At 43.0% G+C, this 18,688-nt stretch overlaps 1 protein-coding gene and 1 long non-coding RNA gene across 6 annotated transcripts in view; one reads left to right on the top strand and one right to left on the bottom strand.

Annotated features, from left to right (window-relative positions):
- TRMT61A (tRNA methyltransferase 61A) overlaps window positions 1-14,394 on the bottom strand; it is a 29,356-nt gene extending 14,962 nt beyond the window's left edge. For all 4 annotated transcript variants that reach the window (XR_012633807.1, XR_012633806.1, XM_074908743.1 and 1 more), the window contains exons 1-3: window positions 14,299-14,394; window positions 11,219-11,583; window positions 1,509-1,775 (exon numbers count right to left, since the gene is read on the bottom strand). Coding sequence is in view for 2 of the 4 variants with exons in the window: in XM_074908743.1 (XP_074764844.1) it covers window positions 1,509-1,775; window positions 11,219-11,549 (598 nt within the window). In the remaining 2 variants the exon portion in view is untranslated. The remainder of the gene's footprint in view (window positions 1-1,508; window positions 1,776-11,218; window positions 11,584-14,298) is intronic.
- LOC141961648 (uncharacterized) lies at window positions 14,013-18,523 on the top strand. Of its 2 annotated transcripts, none has more exons than XR_012633808.1 (4): window positions 14,013-14,057; window positions 15,122-15,300; window positions 16,347-16,456; window positions 16,845-18,523. It is a non-coding gene; the product is annotated as an uncharacterized LOC141961648 (long non-coding RNA). The 2 variants fall into 2 exon arrangements; XR_012633809.1 differs by lacking the exon at window positions 14,013-14,057 and adding an exon at window positions 14,540-14,804.
- The last annotated feature ends 165 nt before the right edge of the window (window positions 18,524-18,688 follow it).

The following is an 18,688-nucleotide window of genomic DNA, read 5'->3' as shown; positions in this document are numbered from 1 at the left end:
TATTATTTGTATTGCCGAAGCTGATGTAACCTTGTGGCATAGCACAGAAAAGTACAGCCAGATAGTATGGCCAGTCTGGGACTATAATACCTTTTCTAGGATTTCAAATGCCGGAGTGAGACAAGGATTCAAAACTTGGAACTGTTCAAGCAGCTCTGTTTAGTATTCTAAACATGCACCACTTAAATAATTCAAATTGGACTGCGCAATGCAGCGCCTTCTGAGCTGGGAAGTCAGCTGAGTGTTGTGCTCACTAGATTAGATAATTTGAGCATGGGAAGGGCATCGTACAGAGCAGTGAAAATTATTTTTTTCCCAGGACACACTAGAAAGCAGCTACAAACTGAGCTGTAACCCTTGCAGGTACAGAGCGATAACAAGTCTTTCTATTTATTCACTTTTTAAAGAAAGTGTGTGGTTACATCAGTATCATAAGCTTTCTAGAAAATTTTCAGCAGTAGCTGAGGTAGCCTAACAGCTGGGTCATTCCTGACTCAGCAAGGTAAAGATCACCATTTGGTGACCTTTAAAAAAAAAGCTTAAATCCTGTGATTTCAAGAAGACCTAGCAATTCAGTTAAAGTCAGGCCTGTGATTATGTATTTTAACAAAAGTACTTGGCCTTGGCACATAATCAAGTTTTACTAAACTTACGTCCCAGCATGGACACTGCTCAGCACTCCATGCTTTCTTGATTAGAAAAGTCAGTTTTGTAGGTGAAAGTGATCTGGCACAAGTTAGTTCAGATCCACACTAGTATTGTGGTATAGTATATATATTGTTAGTGTAACATTAATTAGGGAAAAACTTATTCCAGGATAAAAGAATGATTTATTCACTGAAGCTCATTTTTCTATAGGGAAAAGATTTATAATAAACTGACAAAATCCATCCAGCAGTTCTCACTTGCTGTCACAATCCCGGAATAACTGGCATAAGCTAGAACAGCCTTTATGTTCCATTCCCACCGCAACCAACGGCAAACTTCTCATTAGCTCCAGCAGCAGACATTTAAGGCAGAAACTGGCAAGCGTATTTAAGTATAACCACATTTTCTTTAACATTACTCATGGGGTGCTCTGTTAAATAGGTCCAAATCTGCAATGATTGATGTGAAGTGCATCTGAACACCTTTTATACAAACACCTTTTCACTGAATTGCCAAAGAAATTTGCTTTCAGCATTGATTGTTACTGCTGCTTCCCACACACCTCAGATCTAGCAAAATGCACTTGACAAGGGTTTAAAGGGGTTTTTATAAACTGCCCATGCTAATGGTAGCAGCTACCACAGGCTTGTAGGAAAAAGTAGTTCTTGCCCTTTCAAATCTTCCACTGTAAATTGAAGACCTCTTCTGAAGGTTTTTCAGCCTTAGAAATGCCTAGAGACTTTGACATTTGAGAACAGGGATCAGACAATGGAAGTGAGCAGATCTATAGCATATGGCTCAAAGGCAGAGATGTGTGCATGCACAGTACTTCCTGAACAGAAAGAGGTAAGTTCAGTTACCTTCAGCTTTTAACGCTGACTTTGCATGTCCTATGGCTTCCCATGGAGACGGAATATCTAGGAACACCGCATCTGCAATGTCTGAGACACCAAACCCATTTTTGCAGACATCCTGGTTGGTCACGGTGACCAGATGTTCCACCCTGTGCTCTCGAAACTCCTCCCTGGCCTTCTCGGCTCTCTGTTGATGGAACTCCACCGTGTACAGGTGCCCTGTGGGAGCCACTGTCCTGATGAGAGCGTGGGAGAGGGATCCGCTGCCTGTACCTAGAAAAGACAAACAACTCATGAAGTGCCTTTGGACAGTGGTAAACTTTAGAACAAAGGTCTTCTCCATTAGTCCTCCTGCTTGAACACTTACTCAAAACCCAGAAACCATCCGTTAAACTACTGAAAGAGAATAGTCCTTCCTTCACAAGGTGAGGGGGACTAAATGACCTAGGAAACAGTCTTCTGGGTCCTCAAAGCACTAGTCAAAAGTCTGGCAAACTCAGGACCTGTCCTCTCTCCCTGGAGTAGGAAAATAATGGCAAGGGTCAGCTATAGCTCTAGCAAGTGCCACAAGAAAACATGAGGAAGTAAATGTGACAGAAAAATACCAGGGAAATTAACCAGAGAGTTTTCTTCAAAGTGCTGGACTCTTCTAGGGTAAAATGAGATGGAGGCAAATTTTAATGAATTTTCAAAACCTTGTATTTCATTAAAACAAAGAAGAGATGTTGGCAAGGGTCCGTGCTTGAAAATCCTATTGATATCCATCCATACAAATGGCCTTCAGAATATGGAGGCCGTTTTGCCCACGCCTCTTAAGAGACACTGGCCATCCTCAGCTCCCACTGACATTATCCAAAACTAAGGCCTCTGGGCTCCCTGCAGTCACAGTGACCAAAGGACCTGCCTCCACAGGTGACTTACATACGTACACACCTACACAATCCTAACAAAGTCTAATGAGATCCATCCCATACCTGAAATTGTATGTAGGTACAATTACCATGTACAGCCAGGAACTAACTGTTTTTTTCCTTGTTTTAGCTGGATAATTTAGGAAACTTATTTTAAATGATCCATTGGCATATTAAATAGATGAATGACTAATAACCAACGTTTTCACTGAAAAAAACACCCATATACCAATTCCCATTGCAAATTACTCACTCAAGTGGCATTTAACAGAATAACCCCCCCAAACTCAAAACCCCACAGCAACCTCAAATTATCTGTGTTTATTGATTTATAATTCTGTACTTGGAACACATTTCTCCTATAGAAAGAAAATCTATTTCTAGCTATCTTCAATGACTGTTCAGGCTAAATTTCAGCCTGAAGCAAGTTCTTTCAACTAACATAAATCTTTAAAAACTCATAAAGGACAGAACCTGAAGTACAGCAGTGGTGGAAAAGCTCAGAAACAAGTAGAAAGGAAATTAATTAGGAGACACAGGGGCTGGTACAGCTGCTTAATTGGAGCAATACTTTTCATAATCGTACAGGAAGTCAGAGTTTACTGACGGATCCAAGGTTCTTGCCCTTTAGTCACGGAAGGAGAGAAACATTGTCGTGGCACTGTATTTAATCTGACAGCTCTGAAAGGGGAGACCTTCAGACTGTAAACAGAGCTCAGGGCCCATGTTTGCCACCGGACCAGCACTGCTCCTCTGCTTCCCTTTGAGGGTTGCACCCTCCCCCCAGCTTTAATGGGGCAGATTAGATGGGGAGGGAGAACCTACAGATTTTAGCACTGGTCTCAGAGTGGTCCAAGGGAAGAGAGAAACTGTGATATACACATTTATTTGAAGTGAAAATCCATGCATTCATGCCAAGTATTAAAATAAAGCAAGCAAAAGGCAAAAGACACTTCCATGTCCACACATGAAAAACTATCTGGTCATGGCGCCTGCAGGCTCTAAATGTCAACATAAACTTCTCCCTGGTCAAAAGGAGTAATGGTAGCACAGTAGCTATGTGGTTGTAAAAACTCAGTGATGTATGTACATAGCAAAGAAATAGCATTTCACTGATGGTTTGGGTTTTTTTAATGACAAGAGCAGGGAACTATTGTTCAGAGGATGCTAAAATGAAGCTAGAATGACTCAAATTCTCTGCCTTTATATTTCATGCCAGAAGGCAAGATTGCACAACTGAGAACTTTTGCAAACTGACGGAATTTAATTATTTTACCTCTCAAATGGGTAATGCTGCACAATTTCTGCATCTTTTTCTGTTAATCTAAAGCAGTGAACAGAAGGCCTGTCAGCACAGCTGGGCTGTAAGCAGAAGAGAGAGGCAGCTTGTGCATGTATCCAGTTTCCTTGTTCATATTCTTTTGCATTTTTAATCACTTTCCTTTTAAATCTGCTCTTAAAAACACTACAGAAGATACTGTTTGCCTCCTTCCTAGGAAAACCCATTAAGATTTTTTGGCTTCTTTTCCAGTACTCTTTTTTTATTCACAAACACTCCAAGCCAAACCCTGAACTAAAACCAGGATGCTGGAAGTCACCACTTGCAGGCATATAGCAGACTGAGCTTTTGTTAAACAAGGTTACCAGGAATTATTTATTGTTGTCTGGCCACCGCAAACATGAGAATAATACATATGTATTGCATTTTAACATATCAAATTCTATCACACTAACATCATTAATGAGAGTATTTCTGAAGATGCTGCCTGCTTTCTCTGTGACAACACTCAAAACTGCAGGAAACAAGAAGATGGTTATGAATCACACACCATTGCAAAACCTCTCCTTGAAGAGATGACAGATTCTGAACCCAGTCCCATGAAATGATGATGACCGTCAACTCTCATGTGCCTGATAGTTCAGCACGCTTGATGTGGTTCATTAGGAATTAGGGGGTTCTGGCAGTTCAGCGTGAGTCCATACACGACACAGCCCGTGAAGCCCAATCAGCACCGTCTACAGAAGGCAGGGGTTCAACACAATGTTTCTCTGATGTTGTAGAAGGGGAAATGAATGTTTATATTCACCTTCTCCCCTGCATATCTGCAACATTCAACATTTGAGTCCTCCTGTCACTTTCTCAATTCCTGTTCAATTTCTCTCTGCCCTTCAAAATAACTACTGAAAAAAGTGGTACTCAGCAAAATATGACCCAAAGAGTCTTAGGCACCAGTTTGGAATAAGTTCTAGTCAGGTTCAGATTTCCTTGGGAAATGAAAGGTATCCTTAGCATGATACAGAATCAGTCGGGAAAGCAGAAAAACACAAGTAGTACTACTGAAGACATGAACTAGAATGCTACTGAACCTGAAATATCATAGCTGAATTACCTGTATACAAATGAACCAATAATCTGAACGCTCAAAAATTAGTATTTTCCATAGAAGAGGCAAGTTAAGAATTGGATGGGCTTCAACATATTTTCAGTCTCATATAGGTGAGGTGAAATTCCTGATTTGACCTAGAAAGCGGAGGGTAAGACAACTTCTGGAACAAATACAGCTTATCATTTTTACACCAGGATGCTTGCCTTTCTGACAGCTTGCACTATAAATAGCCTTAGAAACCATTTGCTCTCTACCACAGGACAATGCCCATTTAACTACAGCGTATTAATCATGAATGGAGTCTATAGAAGAGAGGTAAAACGATAATTCAAACTGCCCTGAAGACAGTCTTAACACCACAGCTGCTGTTTTAGAACTCACTTAGGTGAGCACTTAGGTCATTGCTAATGCCTTTGGAAAATATGATGCTCTTTTACGTTGACTATTCTGTGATCTTAAACATCTTAGTCAAAAAGCAGATATCTGCACTGCAGGCATTTAATGACACCACAGGGTCCCTAATACGCCAAACTCAAAGCTTAAAATCTGAGGAGGCACCGTGTAGGGGATCAGAATGTAGACTAGGAAAGTGGTCCATCTCAGTCCAAAGGCATGAATTAGGATCCTGTGTTAAAACCACATGAGTTAGGTGGCTAATGGCCCTGCAGACCAATGTAGTACACTCCATTCTTCTCTGATACATCTAAGCTTAGGGGAGTGTTGTTGCCCAAGGAATGTTTCTGACAAGGAGAACACTTCAGTTTTAGAAGGATTGTAATCCTAACAAGTGGACACCTAGATGAAACACTAGTTCAGCACCCACTGATACTTCCTTCTGATTTGTAGACAAGAAAGTACTGATCAGATGAACTGCCTGATCATTCCCCTGACCTCAAACAGAGCTGTTCTGCTCACTCTGCTTATTCAAGTGACAGGTTTTCCACAGAGAAGCGTCCACACACCTCAGCCATCTTGAGACAATGTCCATGTTAAGATCGCTGCTCACCTTTTCAAAGCTGCAGTGGACGACATCTGAGCTGTTCAAAAATAACAGCTGTTATTTCAACACAGTATAGATACACATCACAGCACTGTCAACAGGAACATGAGTGTTACCACAGGATCTAGCAGAGCACTTGACTGATAACTGAGTAAGAGAGTACATTTTGACACTGTTTTCTGTTTAGTCTGTTTTTCTTATTGCAAAGGATATTTGTCTAACCTCTGGGAATCCCATCCATCCTATAAACATAAGTGACCTGTTTCACTACATTTCCTCATTGCAGGCTATTGCTTCGCTTGTCTTCCCTAAAAATTTCTCATCGGGGGTTTCTTTTTAAAAAAGGAACTACAAATTGTGAGTTAGGACTTCTAGATGTTTACAGCAGTGCACAAGCAAACACATTTTGGAATAAAGCTTGAAGAAGCTCTTAAGTGTGTACATAGGTTCATATTGCTTGAAAATAGGAAAAGTATGCAGAGTATTACTTAATACTGGGTCAATACAATATCTAATAACATTTTAATAGAACTGAAGTTTCTGCTGCAAAATTTGCCTAGCTAAGATATTCTAAAATGAGTAAATACAACAAAACAATGACAGTGTTGCTGTATTTGTCTCCTAGCTACACCACTTAGACCTAGAAAATAGTAAGACAGGTCATGAGTCAACCATGAGAACGGAAGGAGCCTCAAAACCAAAGGAAAAATAATCTTTAGACAGAGCTAACAACTCCACAGTCAGTATCTGTCAAGAAACTCTGAACAGAGAAAGATTGCTCAATGTACATGACAAGTTTATGTAACGGGAGAATCAATAATTTTTAGCAAATATATGAAGAGATATTAAGCATCTGATGGAAACTAACCCAAAGATCTTACTGTGAAGATAGTCAAGGGCACAAATCACAGTGGCAGAGGTGAGACACAGGAAAAGCAGGGACAGAGAGAGGGAGGAGCAGGAGGGAGTTTCAAGGAGATGAGCTGGCAGCTGAAAGAGGAAATAGCAAATAAGGAAGTTCCCTTCACAGAAGATTTGCTCTTTCTCCGGCCTATGTGCTGAGGACACCATGCTTAACAGGCATTTCAGGCAGCAGACTGGAGGTCAAAGAGGGCCACTGCCCACTGACCAGACTGAGGAGTTAGGGGAAGGATAGCAGGGAAGTTTTCAAGGCTGGCCCTGACAGTGAAAGGAATGGGAATGTGAAGACTGAGAAGAATTTTTCCTTAGAGATTTGAGAGTTGGAGTTCTTTAGGGAGGGATCTTCTGCATACGGACACAACAGAGCTGCATGAGAAATGCGCATGATGGTCAAGTGAAATGGTAAGATGAAAGTGAGTCCAGAAAAGTCTGGAAACAAACACTTTAGGGTATGAAGAGCATTCCTCATCAGCTGCAGGTCAGCCCCAAGTCTGAATACATTAGAGTGACGCCTCATGTGGCCACAGTTTTGGTTCAGCTCTTTGGTATCTCAAGAGAATATTATGCTCTCTGATATTTGTACCAATTAGGCCTTTCCTATAATTCAAAAGGTGCTATACAAGAATCGGGTTTTCAAATTCTCCTCTCACTCTAACCTGAACAGCTGCTAAGAGGTAGATAAGAGACACATTATAAAACATATTTAATTAGTATGAGCATGTTCAAAAATCAAATTAATGGTCTGTACTTTACACTAAAGCTAAAGCTGCAAACACTTTACATATATTTCTGACACAAAAATTGCAGACAGGAGCAGTATTTGTCAAAAAGTCTATAAACACTTCATAACAGTCATGAGCATACAGGTGACTTGCTGGGACTCCACAATAAACTATTAATCATTTATTGAGTATCCATTAATCATTAAGTCCTCATTAATTTTTTATGAGTGTACTCTTAACCAAATCTATACCCAGGCTGTGAGTTTGAAAATTTCATAATTGTTTTTGAGAAGCTCTAATGTAAGGTTGACCAGCAGCTCTCATTACTCCTCCACAGAGGCACCATGAGAACCCGGAATACTGTTCTCAGTCTTCAGAAATCCTGCCTGTGGGCTCAGAAACCCATTGCTGTTGGCAATGAACATGGTTTAGCAATTTTTAATTTGGGATTTAGCTGAAGGGAAATGAAAAATCCAATTAACATTTTTGCTCATGTGAGTCTGATTTTGTTGAATGCTGAAGGATCACTGGGATGGTGGTTAGAATACTTTTGACTAAATTACATTTTGTCTAAATACAATGCACCATCAAAGCCAAAATATTTCTGAGATTTATCAGATTAAATGAGGTTTCACAGTGCTGTACTGCATTCCCTGAGTAATTTAGAGGGTTAGGACAGACACTTGAGTTCAGGTCTCACCCAGAAGAGAGGACAGTAAAAAAGCCTCGATATGTGGGGACTGGAAAATTTTAAAAAAATTTCCATACACTTTTGTTTTGAAAAAGTATCTGAAAGGTTTCATACTGGTTCTAATGTGGTGTAAAAATAAATGCAAAAACCTCAAAATCTGTTGTCAAATGCAGTTGTTACACTACAGGCAGCTGTAATCACTGTACTGAAAAAAGCCTTGCCTGGGAAGATGACATCAAGATCAGTTTTGGAGAGTGGTGACATAAAAAAAAAAAAGATCCAGAGATACCTGACAAGAACTAAACGTTGCACACTACCAGGCCACCCACAGCAGGTATTTTAGCAGTTTTTTAAAGTACCCTTTAATTCTGGAAAGATTGGGCTGTTAAAGACTGGATCAGAGTGGGGAATTCCTCAGACCAGGGACCAACGACTTCAAGGGATCTTAGCTCCAGCAATGGTACTAACAGTTTTTAAACCTCAACATACTCTTATAAATTAGAAATGAGCAGAAGACAAGAAAAGGATTATATTCCTACACCTCTATCATGAAACATCAGGCAGATGCCGAGTTCCCTCATAGCCTCAATAGAGTATGCTTGGATTATTTTAATTATGTATGCACTGCTGACAAGCTTGCTCTTTATGTATTTATTAAGGGTGATTAAAAATGGCAAAAACTGTATTCATATGTTTGTATCATTTATGAAAAATCATGACTAATCAATTTAAACTGCATAATTCAAGTGATATAAAATTAAGCCTTCTGGTTATTCTACTGTATTTTTCTAATCCCACACAAAAGGTCATTTATGCTCATATTCACAGCGTTACATCATGACACAGAGGGTATTTCATCTTATTTTATCGATTCTTTCTTCACAGAGTTGTGGAGACTAATCCACAATTCTGCTTGCTTCCACTGGGTAAATGCAGGGCACTTAGTTCATATGTCTCATTAGTAAAACAAGAGGAAATGAGCCTGGCTTGTTTGCAATACCTGCTTTGCTAGTCCATAAGCAACTATATATATCAGTTCAATTTTAAATAATAAAAAAGACAGACCTCCATGATAATTAATGCTCAAAATATACTTAAACCAAGCACCAGCAAGAAGCAGACTCAAATATCATTACTAGACCAGATTTCCTGTCTTGTTTCTGTAATTGCCATTGAGCTGGTTCTGTCTAGGCCACAAGGTTAATCTAGAACTTATGATTTTGGATCACTGAATACTGTCTCATTTAGGATGGCACCAAAGTGGGTTACATCATCACACTGGAGGCTCCAGTGGTCGATACCTGTAAAACTTTTAATTCACATCACCACTTCTGGCCAGTTGCAAACAAATTTGCAGTAAGATCTCTTGCTTCGGGGTTAACCAGATGAATTTGATGCAATACTCTTTCCTTCTTTCTTCATGAACAGTCAATCTTTCAAGCAATACAAGCACAACTACAGCAGCAAAACTGTTCACTTTTCCTGGAAAGCTGAAGTTATAGTACTTTGACAGCATAGGCATTAAAATAAACCTGGGCACATTTTCCCATTAGCAAAAAGGATTGTTTGTGGTTATGACTTTTGACTTTTCCCAACAGTTTTTGGGAATCTGGAAAGGTTACCTCATCAAGTGTTTCTATTTCTTAGCTGTTTAGATAAATGAGATTTTAAACATTTTCATCCTCTCTAGGTACCTCTGACATTACTGAAAACGTTTTATGTGCAGCTCTGTACTTCAACATTTGCCTATTCCAAGTGAGGCAAGATGTGAAGCAATTCCAATCTCCCCCTCCCTGAATAATTGGTTGTGTTTATTTTTCCCATCCTGTCTAAAGAAAGCAGGGCTGGGAAGAGGTGAAGAGCTGCCCAATGAACAATGCCACTTCCCATGACAACCCTAAAAATGCCCAGTCGTCCTACAAACCAAACTGTAAACTCACAGGATCCAACCATTTTAAAAGAACCAGAGGTTTCTGCATATGGCTTTGCCTATTTTAAGGGCTGCTATACAGCAACCATCTCCATATACCACCTGTTTCTTAATGGGTACAACTGGATGCAGACATGAGTGGTACTTCAGTTGTGTTGTAAAGTGGTCATTATGCCTGAAAAGCTGCCCAAAATTATGCTTGGGTGGGAACAGGAAATGTTAAATGCAAGAAAATGCAGTGCAGCACAATCCCATCATCCTGATCCTTTGCCATATCTATGCTTGAGAGAGAAGTGTATGAAACTGCCTCATAAAAACATTCAAAGGAAACAGCCAGAAAAAACAAGCACAAACTACCTCAGTTCATATTTTTCCAAACTGCAGAGATGCACTCAAATCAAGCAAGCCTTATACTGCCTGCAGTAATAAAGCCATGAAAGCATTATTATTAGCTGTATTTAACCAGGGAAGTATCTATTAACAGAAAATTTCACTTCTTATTTGCAAATTAAACAAAATCATGGAAGCTGTAATAAATTAAACCAAGTTTAAAAACAAAATACAGCCCTGTGATGAACACATCATCCATTGTATCATACAGCTACAGTGACTTTGCATGCAGTTGCAGTGGTACAAGTAGATCACTGTTTGAGAAGAGAAAGACAAAATATATGTACTTACATGGTATCACATCATAAAAATAGTGCCAATTTATTTCCATTATTAGTTCAACACCCTATCATCAGGGTCTCTTTCACCGGGTTATCTCAACTATGTTTTCTGAAACTGCAAATGCAAAGCCTGAATTTTGATTCAAATCATGCATTAAAAAATATTTTTGAAGTACTTAACAACAGTTTTAGAAAAGGCAAAGAAAATTGTTTATGTATTTACTCTAAGAAGATGAATTAATCAAACACATACTCAAAGGCATACCCATACATGAGGCCAGCATACTAAGGTAACACCACTTGCTGAAGAAACAGCAGCTGATAACACGTGCATGTGAAACAGAGTTACTCAATGTGTAGGCTGGGAAAATTATATCACAATGGAAAAAAAAAGACTTTTTGCAAAATGTAAAGATAAGCCTGTTTCTTCATGGAAGTGTGGTGTTAGTTCTTAATAAAAGATTTCAGTGTATTAATTATTACCTGATTCACATACTATGGAGCCTGGCTTGAGTTCTAACATCATGGTGATTATAGAGATGTCAGTGGAATACAGAATCTGTGTTCTGTGCGGAAGATTCATGGTCCACAGTTCTGGAGTTGGATGAAGAATAAACACCCATCCTCCTTTACTGCAGGTCACTTTGGAGCCATACTGCTTGCCTATGAGGTCTGTGGAATGCCTGATGACCCCATACTTAGTCTGAGTTACAGTGCCATGCTGCACTTTCACAGGAAACATGGATTCATGCCCCAAGAACACAATAGCTGTGTCCCCATCCTTTATCGTATCTCCATATTCAACAAAACTCATTGTGACAGTCTTGTGGTTGGCCGATGGTTGCCACCTAGAAAAGAATAAGCATGTCAAGAGAGTTTTGCAGGATCACAATGGAGCTGAAACTACAGACATAAACCCAAGTAATTTTATTTTCCCCAACACAGAACAAAACCATACTGTGCAAATAAGATGTTAGCAAGAGAACTCCATGAAGTTCAGGGTCCTCCCCCACGCTGCACTCTTGATCCAATTAAAATCAATGGAAGATTTGAATGTAACCAGTATTTTTCCCATTTTATGGTGCATTTTAAAGAAAATTTAGGAAATACATTATAATTTACTCAGCCTGCTCCACAATACTACTGCGAAACTTACATGTTAGTATCAATTTCAGCACTCTGTTCTATTCCAGTTCACCAGCTCTCAGAGTATGTTGTTAAGCAGTAACTTTTATTTCCATCTGCTGGGTTACTCCTTGGTGATTTACAACATACTTGCCTGTATTTCAATCCCTAGTTATTAGAATAGGCCACTAACAAAAGTTTACGTGAAAGTTTTCCAAATGAAGGTTTAGAGGTAGGATAAAGGTAGTATCTGCATTAATTTACGCATGAATTTGACTAGCTACGAGGAAAAAAGAATACTGTGGCCTTTAATTTGCCATTGGAGGTGCAAAGTAATTGTCTGGGAAGTGATCTGTGCTGCAACTAAATGTAAACAACCATTTGCAAGCTAATGCAAACAGTTTTATCACTTTAGGCCCATGATCTCAGAGCTGTTTAGAGAATTACAAGTAAATTTTGTTGTCTTTGAGAAGACAATCTAGAAATTATAAAGCAGCTTACAATGAAACCTGGCATTGCCTTTCAGACAAGGCAGCTAACTACTTAAGATGCAGGTTGATCAGTTCATTGAAGGAACTGTTTAATGAAGTAATGGTGATCCAAAAGTTAGCAATTAAACCTACGACAGAAGGCTTTGAAAGTCAGATTTCTGGTACTTCTTCTACAAGAGAATTAAAAGCAGTGCTACTTAATAGTTTCAGAATAATGATTTTATACCAGCACTTCTGTAATAGCTTGGTCCTACTTTGTTTCCATGAAAAACTTTTAGTTCTCAAATTTTAGTCTGTTTTTGTTGACCAAAACTCATTGTAGTTCAATTTGCTGTTAAGCAGCTAGATTTATAATTTTTCCACTGTAGTCATTAAAACTGATAAACAGATGTGCTCGTGGCTAACCAAAGCTTATGACATGCTTATTGCATAAGGTATTCAGATGCCAAAGTAGAATAGGCCTGTCTGGACATATGGTGAAATAGTAAGAAGGGCATCCCATGAATTCAGAAATGCATAGACTGAACTTTGTGCGATAGTACAAATGCTTAACCCCATTTTATATCTTGCACTTTCTTATTAAATTCATGTCTTAATCTTTCATGACATTTGCAGTTCTCATTCTAGATGCTACTAATGCAAGGTAGTTTTCAGCTCTTAAAACAGTACCATTTGAAAGAAGCTCGACTGTAATCCATTTCTTTCACAGTATTTAGACTGTAGTTACACCCATGTGCAAAAGCAACATTTCTGCAGCATGTCTGCAGGGACACAGGGAGAATTACTCTCCCTTTGATTACACAGAGTTCCAGTTTCTTTGCCTTCCTTTGAGCTGCTACACTTATCACAACTAATTGTCACAACAGTGTATGCTGACATCCCAAGTGACAGATCTCTCAGGCTCAGATCTCACCTGGCACGTTATATTCACACACTTGGGGCGAATATGGGGTCTGTGAGGAGTTTTGGTAGTTTCTTTGTCTCCCCTTATGACAAGGAGCACAGTGATCTACAAGAGCTCATTTTCATTCATTTTCATTCATTTCCCACTCCCCGCCACGGCAGGCCCTCATGCACTGTTGTCACCTGTCTCCTTTGCTCTCTGGGTAGCACACAGATGTTTTGGTACACTATTACTTTTGCCACACTGTGCCGTGGAGTGGGAGCGGAAGGGAAGATGAGACAGTGGCTTGTGGCAAGGGGTTGGGACTCTACGGGGACTCTACGGGCTTGCCTCAACTCTGTATTTCCCATGACTGCAGCGACCTAAACTCAATGACCCAGGCGACCCCTCACAGCCTCACAAATTAAACCACTAAAATGACTCTGTGTTCCCTTCGACCAACACCCAGATACACCTCTGCCTCTCCTGATCAGCTCCACCACAGACCTGGCAGGCTGCCTCTTCCCCCTCGGAGAAGCCTGGCTGCTTGGCACGGCAGAGGGGGAACCTCCCGAGGAGGAGGCGGCGGAGGAGGAGGTGGCATAACCCTCTCGCCTCCCGGGCAGCGCAGGCCCCCGGTAATGCGGGGGCTGGTGAATCCGCTCCCCGGCCACCCGTCAGCCCGCGGCCCTCCCCGAGGGCCCCTCAGCGGCCGCCCGGCCCCGCGGCCCGGGGGGCGGTAACGCCGCTCCCGCCCCCGGGAGCGCATGAGCCCGTGGCAGCGGACCCCGTAACGTAATGGCCGCTCCGGAGCCGCGTGCAGGTTTGACTGGTTTAATTCCGCATCTGCTGAGGAGGGGTTAAAAGCACAGCCCAGGCTGGGAAGGGGAGAGAGCGGGGTCAGAGGGGGGATTAGCCTGCAAGAGAGCAGCATTAACCCGTGACGGGCCCGGGCGGCGGCTCCGCAGGGAGCGGGAGCGCCCTCGCCCCAGGCCCCGCGCCGCTCCTCAGGGCCTCGCGTCCCCCCAGCAGTTACCCGCTCTCCCCGTCCCCGCAGCCGTTACCTTCCGGGGCTGAGCCCCGCCAGCAGGCCCGGCCCGGCTCTCCTCACACGCGGTGCCCGCCCAGCGCCTCCTTCCACCCCGGTCGCAGGCTGCTGACGCTCCCGCCTCCCCGCCGCCTCCGCCCTCGTCAGCCCTGCCCGGAGCGGGGACTCGCCGGTGCCGGTGCCGGTGCCCGGCGCGGTCAGCGCCGACTCCCGCCGCCCGGCCCCTCGGCCCCCACCGCCCGCGGCCCGATCGAGGCGCCCGTCCCTTCAGCGCTCCTTGCGGGGTCCCCGAGGAGAGGGGACGGGCACCGACCGCCCTCAGCAGCCCTCCGGGCACCCCGAGCCGAGCCGGCCCGGCTTGGTTGGAGGGGCGGCGGTCCCGGCCGGCTGTGGGGCCGTGAGGGCGCTAAGGGGCAGCAGCCGTTCGCTGCGCCTCTTGGTGAAAGTTGAGGGGACCCCATGGGCCGCAAGTTGCCGTGAAGGGCCGTGAACCAGTGGGAACTCATGTTTGTCACCCATCAGGTGTGTGTTTGGGGAGCCTTGAGGGCTGCTGCCAGCAGGGGGGAAGCCCCTTCCCCAGGGAATGGCTCTGCCTTTGCCGGTGGCGGACCCGGGCCTTACCTCGGCTTCCCCGGGCAGGCGGCTTCCTGAAAGCTCTGCCTGCCCTCCCCCGGGGCTGCCAGCTTGGGGGAAAGGCAGCTCCAGGCCAACCAGGCTCTTCACACGGGTTTCATAAGGCTGTAGGAGAAACCACAATGTGGGCTCAGGAGCAAGCAGCAGAATCACTATCTAAACCCCAAATAGCACAGTACTAACTCCTACTTCTGTCTCGTGTTTAGGATTGAAGTGATGTGGAGAGCCCTGCGTGCCCCAGCAGTATGGGGGATGTAGTCAGGAGGCAAGGAGGAGCAAAGGAGGAGAGTATCGCCTCATCTTCTGCTTGCAACAAGCCCAGGCCACCTGGCATGGGAGGGGTATGGGCATAGCAGAGAACATGTGAATCACACTGGACGTGCAGGTAACGTTCCCAGCTAAATCAGATAACACCCTGAATGGTGCTGCCTTCACCAGGAACCTCTAATGCATGGTAGTGGAGAAAAAGTCATCCTTCCACAATCGAGAACACAGTAACGGAGAGTTGTTCAGATGACAATTTGTGATTTTTTTAATGAATGTGATTCCATCAAGTATAAGGGAATTTTTGCCCATTACCTTCAGTGAGAACATATTTTTTGTTATGCTGTTGACCTGCCCATATCATAATTGCAGTAGTCTTTGTTATTTAGTTATGAAACTCTCCTCCATCTAATCTAAACATAATGTATGCAGTTTCAGAGGTTTCTTAAACTGCGAACTCCTACTCAGCTGTTTTTCTGACTGGCAATCATGGCTCACTGTGCCTTTATATTTGCACCTACCCTGGGTTTTTTTCTGTCATTTTTTGTGTCATTGGTCATATTTGTCATTGTTTATGTTCTTATGCCCTTTCTTTCCCATGATGAACTGCTGTTCAGATCGCTGTGGTCCTGACTGTATGCCAGATCAAGACACTCAGCAACTCCTAGTTTCCACAGGCACTCAGCTCACTGGAAATGATCAGTAATTTTCAACAGACTGCCTGAGCAGCGTGAAAAAATACACCAAGGATAATAACTAGGCAAATATATTTTAGGTGATAAATGTAAATGGAAAGAGAAGTTTCATTTGAGAAAGCAGATGCATCTATAACCAATTTTTTTAATCTACTGATAGATGAGTGTTATGTTTAATTTTCAAGTGCTGTTCAGTTGTCAATTAAGAATTGGAAACAATTCAGTTGTTTGTAGCAAACCACTTTCTCTTGTTCTTTCCTAATTTGGAATATTCTAGATTTTCCAGAAGATGTTTATCCTTTGATTCTTCAGGTTCACCTTACCTTCACACGAGTAATTTCAGAAGACACATTCTCTAGCTAACACCCATCTCTTCTTGCAGTTGTACACTGCACAACATTTATAATTAAGCCTCTTAGGAAGTTAGCTGCATGGTCCATGATTAACTTCCCTTAATTCTTCATTGTTAAAGCTCAGTGCAGAGATCTCTGGAGTAATCACCCCACCTTTCCATCCTGAGCTGCAGAACAGCAATGTAATGTGTAAGTCAGTGTGCACTGAGAGATCATCCCAGCACGGAAGGTAAGTACTGGTGTCTTTATCACAGTCTAACAGGCCATACAGGCTTATCCAAAGAAAGTATTCTCTCAGCAGATGAGCTAGATAAAATGGTTGATCAGAGTCTGTTGACATATGGCCCAGCATCTATAATTAAGTCACTAGGGAAGCTGGTGTGGGGTGCTGTAACAAAGGTAGGATCCAGTTTAGACAGAGCTTTCAGCAAATCTTAAAATGCTTTCTGAATAAAACCCAGTGAGGTAATAGCCACTTCTGACTTACTGCATGCTAGAAATTTGTCAAATAGTGGTGAGGAAGAGGGGGTAGAGGGTGCACTGATTATTGAACACATAAATTGGATATATTTTGGTGGTTTTGCACCTGTGACTCTCTTTCAACATCCTCTTTTCAGTCAAAAGTGAAGAAGAGGTGTGTGTTTGTGTCAGAAGTGCTATAATGAACAGCACATTGAGACTACTACCAGTTTATAATAATGACTGGTATTCCCTGATCTGCAAGACTGGAAAGGAAAAGGCATGTCCAATGAATAGAAATGTATCCTTGGATTTTGGTTCTTGAGGTGACCTCGACTCCATGAATCTGCAGAACAATTATAGTACAGAACAGTTGATTGCATCTCTGTTTGTGTGGCAATAGATTATGGAATAAGACAAAAGGAACCTTCAGTACCTAACCCTGATAGGCTTTTTTTTGTGAAGAAAAACACCACCAAAATACGGTGTAATGCAAGAAAATGGCCTTAGTTTTATTTCTATTGTTCTAAATTAAACAAAAAACAACCCACCAAGTGTTTTACATTTAAAAAATCCACAATCAGAACTGTGTTTGCAACTGAAGTCATCCATCAACACTGCATTTCTTTTGAGGACTCTGGGTACGGTTTTACACTTACATTCATTTAATGCTTGGTTGGCGATGGCATTATTTGCGATTTACACAATTCTGAGGCATGAGCGTTGTGCGAAACTAGTAAAACATAGGGGAAGATTTTGTGAGGTTAAAAAGGTTTGATCCGGGAGGTAGGAGACCAGACTAGCACAGATGCTGAGCCCTTGGCTTCTGCTGGAGATCTGTATACGCAGCATCTCGGTCTGTCAGAACTGGAATAACTGGGAAACCTGGATGGCAGCCAAACACAACACATTTTTATTTGAAGCAGTCTATTTTTCTTATTTTTTTAATGATTTCCTCTGTATAATATGTATATTACTTTTTAGAAACCCTAAGCGGTTCTGTAAAGTGCATATGCTTCTTGTGGTCGGGGTGAGGGTACTGGTTGTGGTGCTGAAAGAATTGTGGTGGGGAAAGAGTTTCTGCTGATGTCTGCTGACACTGACAACTCGCATCAGAGAAAGGAACTCCGCAACTTGGATCCGTGTTCACATGGGTAAGTGCACTCTCGGGACAGGAGAATAAACACGGGTTCTGCTGTGAGACACACGCGTCAGAGAAAGAGGAAGAAACTGTTATGTAAAGCTGAAGGTCAGATCAAGACGGTCATTCATGTTACTAATATATTTAATTCTGCAAACAATGGGATTCTCAGCTCCACCTTAGCTTTGGGACAAACCCTGCTCATGCCTGTAAAGAGACCAGTGGAAGCCACTATTTTCATGAATTTTAGGTGAGTTTTAGATGGGTCAAATCTCAACCTTCTCGCTTCAGTCTTCAGCGGGAAATCAGCCACTCTCCAATAATCCTTTAGACAGTTGGGGGATGTTTTTGGCACACGACAAAAGCAGAAGACTCGCTGTGCTTTATACAACCACCCTACTTCCTTTCAAATTAAACTGTAAAATGAGCCCACGGCTTCGCAGGTGCTGGAGGCGAGGCGCGGGGCGAGCGGCAGCTCCTTCCCCCGCAGAGGGAGGCCTCTGGGCTGGGGCGCTGGGGGTCGAGCGCCAGAGCCACGGCCCGGCTGGTGCCTCGGGCCAGGCCCCCGCGGGGCCGCTGGTCCCTCCCGCGACTCGGGGCGCGGTCCTGACACCACAGGCCTTTGCGTTGAGGGTTTTTACACCCGTGACCGGATCCCCAACCGAGGCGCGAAGCCTGAACGCGGCCGGCCGCGTGCCCGCCTGCGGTGCGCCACGGCCCCGCCCCCTGTGGGCAGCCCTTGGCCAATGGGACGCGGGGATTCGCCTCCGCGCGCACGCACGTGTTCGGTGAAGTCACCGCGGCCGCCATTGCCCCTCCGCCGCGGGGAGCCGCCCCGGCCCCGCCGCCGCCGCCCCGCCC

Source organism: Athene noctua, chromosome 6 (assembly GCF_965140245.1).
Source record: "Athene noctua chromosome 6, bAthNoc1.hap1.1, whole genome shotgun sequence".
Taxonomy (NCBI): Eukaryota; Metazoa; Chordata; class Aves; order Strigiformes; family Strigidae; genus Athene; species Athene noctua.
The sequence above is the reverse complement of the archived record's forward strand: the minus strand, read 5'-3'. Positions and strand labels throughout refer to the sequence as shown.